This window comes from Rhododendron vialii, chromosome 7a, assembly GCF_030253575.1.
Source record: "Rhododendron vialii isolate Sample 1 chromosome 7a, ASM3025357v1".
NCBI lineage: Eukaryota > Viridiplantae > Streptophyta > Magnoliopsida > Ericales > Ericaceae > Rhododendron > Rhododendron vialii.
The window spans coordinates 37565965-37573105 of record NC_080563.1 but is presented as its reverse complement, the minus strand read 5'-3'; the positions used below and the strand labels follow the sequence as shown (position 1 = coordinate 37573105).

Sequence of the window (7141 nt, the reverse complement as noted above, 5' to 3'; positions counted from 1 at the left end):
TATCAATGGGTTCGGAAGGGATTTTGGAAAGTATAAAATGTTTCCAACGTACTGACCAAAAAGAAAATTGAATTTGAGAATGGTTTCACCGCTATCTCATTCTCACCGTCCGCCTCGGTAATCAATGGTCTTGATTTTAAAAAATTCTTCCAATTACTCTTCCCTGGAAGAGTTTTTATCTAAACCGTCCAAAATACTTTTGGACAGTGAGATGAGAGCGGTGGGGGTAGCGGTAAAACATAAGCGGTGAGGGGTGAATTTTCGATTTGAGAATCACTTGTCAATAATTCTGTTGTAAATTCCCTCCCAAGCAGTTCAAAATATATTTTCTGAATCCAGAATTCATAAGCACACTAAACAAATCCCTGCCAAACGAAGCCGTAAACCCGAAAAAAATTTCAGTGCCGAGCGGGTACCACGTGGTGTCCGCTCGAGCATCCGAGCCCTCCATTTCGTTTTTGAACGGCTCAGATTTGGAGAGAAAAAGGGTTTCAATCCAAGCCGTTCAAAAATTTATCGGATGGCTTAGATGCGCCGAACAGGTACCACGTGGGATATACCCGATATACCCGTTCGGCACTGAAAAATCTCTCCTTAAACCCCTCATTGCCTACTACAAACACAAAAGGGTCATAAAAAGTTTTTTGTTGTGTTTCCTTCCAACTTCCAACACACGAAAAGTAGTCTTACTTGTATTCCATATGGTACAAAAGTGACCAGCACTACATTACAATGGCCCATGTTGATTTTTCACACTAAAACAAACTGCCCCTTGTCTCCACCCGGCCATGGAAAGGAGAAAAACTATTTTACACTCTAGGGCAAACACCGCGGTATTCTCAGAGCCACACGATTACACAAGACCCTCTGCACGTTGGTATGAACTCCACGTAATCGTGCAACTCCATATTGTTATTAGTATGCTGAGTCTGTTCTCCGCTAAAACATGGAATAACTTCTTCTACGGAAAAATTACATTTAGATAAGCCAAATTTATCCGGTAAATCTCACGACTGACAGATTTCTGACCGTCGAACGATTAATTTAAACTTTATCGTAGCCCTTCATTTCCTCTTTCTTACTACCACCATCTTTGCTAATGATGATGCCAACCAACTTGGAAGGCCCACCATCTTCCAGCATTTGAACCACCCTTCTCATTGTAGGCCTTAGAGTTGGTAGCCTAGCAGTACACAGAATCGCAATTCTCAACACATTGATTGCCTCTTCCCTGTGAGCTTCTGGGATGCTGGAGTCCACCGTGCTTAACACACTTTCTTTGGTTTTCAGCTTGCTAGATACCCAGTACACTATGTCCTTGTTCTCTCCGTACTCTGGCTCAATCGGCTTTTTTCCGGTTATGAGCTCCATCAGAACCACTCCAAAACTGTACACATCGCTCTTTTCCGTCACCTTGTAGGTATAACCGTACTCTGCAAAATTGAGGCATTTAGCATCGTTAAACCGATGTGGTTGATCCCATACTCAAAATGCTACTTATTGAATATACTTAAGACGTTAAGTACCCGGAAAATAATTGCTTGAATCTGTACTGTAACGCTCTCATATTTTGTTTGCTTGTAAGTGCAACTAGTAGTTATCAAGAAAATTGAAAACATCATTTCAATATTCATAAAACATGAGTTCATTTCTGGGGAAAAAAGGATTAGGAAAACTGCAAACTCTAGAAATTTTTTTAGAACTTCAAACTACACACTAAATTATGGATACTCCTCTTAGATATGCCGAGCATCAAAATAGAGAAATTAAACACGAAAACAAGCGTACCGGGAGCTATATAGCCATGCGTTCCGGCAATCACATGGGTTGAGTCCTTGCTAGCATTGGCCTGAACAATCTTTGCCAACCCAAAATCCGCAATCCGAGGCTTCAAACTCTCATCCAACAAAATGTTACTGGACTTAACGTCGCGATGAATCACCGGCTTCTCACAACCATGATGCAAGTACTCCAATCCCTTTGCCGCACCAACAGCTATCTCATATCGAACCTCCCAATCCAACCCCATCTTCCCACAACTATGCAACCGATCCCACAAACTCCCGTTAGGCAAATACTCGTACACAAGCAAACTCGAGTCCTCGCCCGTTATACTGCAGTATAATTTCACCACGTTCACATGCCTAATCGAGCTCAACGTCCGAACCTCCGCGTCAAATTCCGATGACTTCTTAGCGCCCTTCGGTATCATCGGAGTCGTACTCCGGGTGTTTCTCCGGCCGCCGGAATCTGAGTTCCAAATGTGTTTCACGGCCAATTCTTTGCCACTACCCAATACAACTTTGTACACATCGCCGGACCCACCTTTTCCAATCAGATTCTCTTTCTTGATTGAATCAAGAATCTCATCCTCAGAAAAGCTCAACAAATGGAAAGACTTCAAATCCCATGAATCTTCTCTCAATGATTTCTCTTGCTCTTTTTGGCTTCTCCTTAGGTAAAAGGTGATAAATGAAACAGAGGAAAACAAAACAGCTACTCCCACTGCTATGACAAGAAACAGCAACCGGAGGTCCTTGGAACCACCGGAATCCGGCGAACACCGCCGAAAAAACTTGATGTTCTGACTGCAGAGACCATTGTTTCCGGCAAAGCTGCCGTTAGAAGCCTCGATCGAAAGCAAATCCGGAATGGGTCCGGATAACTTGTTATAGGATACATCAAATAGGCTTAGCTTCAGAGACGCCAAAGTCGCCGGAATCTGACCGGTGAACTGGTTTTCCGACAAGTTTAAGGAGGTCAGAGCCGGTAATGATCCAATTGTCGCCGGAATTTCGCCGGATAAAGAATTATGGGCCATGTTTACAAGATTGACTGCAATACAAGAGGATATAGTCTCCGGAATTTGGCCGGAAAATTTGTTGTTCTGTAATTGAAGACTGTTGAGCTGTTTGAGATTTCCAATTGTCGCCGGGATATTACCGGAAAATCCATTGTTACTCAAATCAATCTCGATTAATCCGGTAGCTCTTGCAATCTCCGGCGGTAACTCGCCTGACAATTTGTTACTAGAAACATATAGTTGGGCCAAAGATTTTGCATTTTCAATATCAGATGTAATTGGACCTTCCAACTGATTGAAAGCAATATCAATCAAACCCACATTGGGCAATCCCCAAACCCGCCTTGGAACGACGCCGGATAGAGAATTGTTGCTCACACGAAACCGGGTTAACGACCTGCAATCCCCGTAACTCGCCGGTATTCCACCGGTAAACCTGTTCTGGAGCATCAAAAGCTCCTTCATTGTACCCCTATTGCACATCTCCGGTGGAATTGGACCCGTTAAAAAATTGTCCGACACGTCTATGAAATCGAATTCGGCCCACGACCCAAGTTTCAATGGAAGTACGCCAGTCAATTCATTAGTATAAAGAGATAAATTCACCAGCTTTTTGAATTCCCCAAATTCCGCCGGAACTTCGCCGGAAAACTTGTTTTCGAAAAGCTGTAGGGTCACCAGATTGGTCAACGACCGGAGCTCCGATAAGTCGCCGCGGAGGTTATTCATGGACGCGTCAAAGTTTTCCAAGCTCGTTAAATTTCCAAACCCAGGTGGGAATTTCCCAACCAAGCTGTTGTTGTACATTTCCAACTGCCATAGCTTTTTCAGATTTGAAATCTCCGCCGGAATCTCGCCGGAGAGGAAACAGTCGGATACTTCTAGATTTACCAGCTCCCTTAAATTCCCAATTCCTTTAGGAATTGCACCGTGGATGTTACTGTTGGATAGGTAGAGCCAGGTCAGTTGGGATAGTTCACCCACCCTGCCAGGAAAATAAAAAAATTGTCAATAACCAAGCTTTTCATTCTCTCAGAGCAAGTCCACCCTGGTGTCAAATCGCACGCCAAAGCCGAAATTTGGCAACAAGAATGGCAAACCCTCTCCACTCTGTGCCAAATTTGGCAATGCCCGGCGCCAAATTCGGCATCCAAATTGGCAATTGTCAAACTTGCCACAGAACTCAATTCATTTAATTTGAATTCCATATTGTTGGCACCAAATCACTAGTTTTTGACTTTTTGACACTGTAACAAGTCAAAAAAATGATTTTTGAGAACGTCATTTTGAAACTAAGGAGTGGAGTTGCTTTAATATATCAAAACATAACCTTAACAGATAAGGTGCCTTCATATAATTTAGAAAATCTCGTGACCAAGAAAATCTAACTATCAAATGGATCATTCACTTGAGAATTTCATTAAAATTGAATGAGAATAGATAAGAGACTCATGAGATTGACGTGAGGGTACAAGGATGAGTATATTTCTGAGAGTGAACACCGGACGAACATGAAGCGCATGAATACATGGAAGGAAATCTAACTCGAAAACATAGGAGTAAATTATTACTTAATTCAAACAGCAAACATAGTTTAAAAATCGGAAAAAATATGGTTGCATAATACTATTCCTAACCTTTCCGGAAAGGGGCCCGCATCGAACGGGTTATCTCCGACGCTCAAAACGACAAGACTCTTCATGTTCCATACCGAATCCCAAGGGAATTTACCAGAAAACCCACTGCTATTCAAGTACAGATATCTCAACCGAGACAGGGGAGACAGATCGGGGACAGAGCCGGAGAAGAAATTGTTTCCCAAATCCAAGTACTCCAAATTCACGCACTTCCCCAGCTCATCGGACACGACGCCGCTGAGGGAATTCGCCCCCAGCGAGAGCTTCTCGAGTGATTTCAACCGGCAAATCGAGTCGAACGGGACGGTACCGGTGAGCTGCCGGTTCGGTAACTCGATGGATACGACCGAGCCTTCCGGGTCGCATGTTATTCCGGTGAAGCTGGATATGGGATTGGTGGGTGTCCATGAGGTGAATAATGCGTTGGTGGCGGGGTTTTGGAGGGCAGTTTTGATTGCGAGGAGGGTTTGGAGGTCGTCGTCGGAGGCGGAGGCGGCGAGGGAGAGGAGAGGGAGGAGGAGGATAAAGTGGAAGGGGGTGACGGAGTTGGTCGCCCGCGACATGGTTGGAGAGAGAGTAGAGAGAGAGAGGGTGGAAGGAGGAGGCTTGATAAGGAAGACGGAAAATGAAAAAGCCGCCCAATTTGACTCTCTAGTTGTAGTTGGGTTGCCGCTTCTTCAGTGCATGAATGCACCACGTGGATAATTATTTGTCTTTATCAGTAATCATTTGTGGTTGCACTGCATTTGGATGGTATTTTTATAGAATATTTTACAAAAAGTCTATTTCACAGCTACTTCTACCGCTTTAAATTTGACCGTCTAAAGATGTTTTTGGACTGTTTGAATTTTAAAAAACTCTCTTGAAATTCGGATTCAGAATCCGCTTTGATTTTTCGAGAGCTTAAAGCGAAAATTGAAAATAGAACATCTTTTGTTTGACTATAATAATGAATAAAAAAATGGGAGAGGTCCTTATAATTCAAAATTTTTTAGAAGCTTAAAGTAGCCACAACACTTGCTTTAGCTCAATGCCAGCTCTGTTCGGAGCATTGATTGCCGAGATGGACTGTGATATTGAGCAGAGCTGTAGGGGAGCGGTGAAATATATAGGATGGTAGGTGTAGTCTGTCTTAATATTTTAATGATAATGTCATAACCGTTTTTGTTACCAAAATCTTGATGCACAAAAAACTTTTATCATATGCACGAACGGTACAAGTTTATTATGCACTAAAATTTTGACTTTGTTAACAAAAACAGTTTTGATATTATCATTTCTCATTTTATAATAACAAGATATTCTTGTCACTTTATATTACTTTCCAGGCACTACAACAGACTAAACCAAGAGTGATGTTTTTTTTACTATAAAATTTAAGTGTTCGGATCAACTTATGCACATAGCTACATAGTTATTTTGAGAATTCAGTCCCACCTTGTATTTACAGAGATCCCAATTAAAGCTGGAGCAATTGCTCCTTATGAACTACCCAAAAAAATTAATAACATTTGAGAAATTTCAAATATGAGACTTTACAAATGAGCGAACCCCTAAGTCTTCCTCTCGACTACAAGACTAGCCCTTCGAGGTTAAGTAACCAGTAACGTGATCCCAAGGATTCAAAGAATATTCTAGTACATTTGGATGGTAATATTGTTTATAATAACAGGATATTCTCCTTGAGATTTCAAAGAATATTTTTTGTTATTGGTGACAGACCAAACAGATTGGTTGATGATAAACCTGTTCCAAAAAAAACAAAACAAGAATATATACAAGAAGATTGTTGTTAGGCGATATATAGGAGTATTATATTGTTGGAGATTGACCGACAATCTTATGCATGCAATTTTTAGTCAAATAAAGACTAGGATAAGAATGAAGATCAAAAAAAAAAAAGACTTGGATAAGAATTGTAGCTCATGAACACAAGCAGCTTGGTTGTGGTAAAAAGTTGTGTACATAATATTATTGCACGAAGTCCTATGTCAAAGAATATAAAATCTTCATATTATTTCCTTGACAATCAGTTACATGAAAGAGAGAGATTATACATACTCCGTCTCAATTTATTAGTCTTTTCTGATTATTTGTTTCAGTTTTAATTTACTCACATCTTTCATTTTATAATGCCTTACGGGATTTTGATCTTATGATATGATAGAATTAATTGAGCTCTATCAAAAAATATTCATGTTGCATATAAAAGATATTTTTAAATTGAACACTCTTGTGTACATCATTTTAGAGCATTATCATAAGGAGCTATTTAATTGTAGAAGCACAAAATCATCAAAATTCTGTGTATGGGTTTATTACTTTATTTCTAAACAAATTTACCAACTAAATCTGTTTTGTCTTTTGGAACAAACTTGCATATAAAAATGTAAAAGCAAGACCACTATTTTCGAGAAAGAAGAGAAGTTACTTTTGAGGATTCTTTCCAAAAATAATACTGTACTGATTATTTGACCAACTATTCTTTTCAATAACCCAATAATTATGAGTTTTGGCCATTTGGCCAAGTGATTGTGAGAAAGTAAAAAGTTTTCTTCCATGAAGTCACAGACTCACGGGTTTCATTCCCACCGAATTCGAAGCCAAACATTTCAAACTTTGGGACCAATGGAAGTTATGTCCGGTCGTTACCTTCAGGGTTCCAGAATTAATCGAAGTTCGTGCAAACTGACCCGGACAT

At 40.6% G+C, this 7141-nt stretch overlaps 1 protein-coding gene across 1 annotated transcript; it reads right to left on the bottom strand.

Annotated features, from left to right (window-relative positions):
- Window positions 1-664: 664 nt before the first annotated feature.
- Window positions 665-5121, bottom strand: LOC131331998 (receptor-like protein kinase 7). Its single transcript, XM_058366010.1, has 3 exons — window positions 4441-5121; window positions 1789-3788; window positions 665-1433 (listed from the first exon to the last, which is right to left on the bottom strand). Exons 1-3 carry the CDS (start codon window positions 5001-5003, stop codon window positions 1045-1047), a joined length of 2952 nt encoding a protein of 983 aa, XP_058221993.1. The 5' UTR covers window positions 5004-5121; the 3' UTR covers window positions 665-1044.
- Window positions 5122-7141: the final 2020 nt, after the last annotated feature.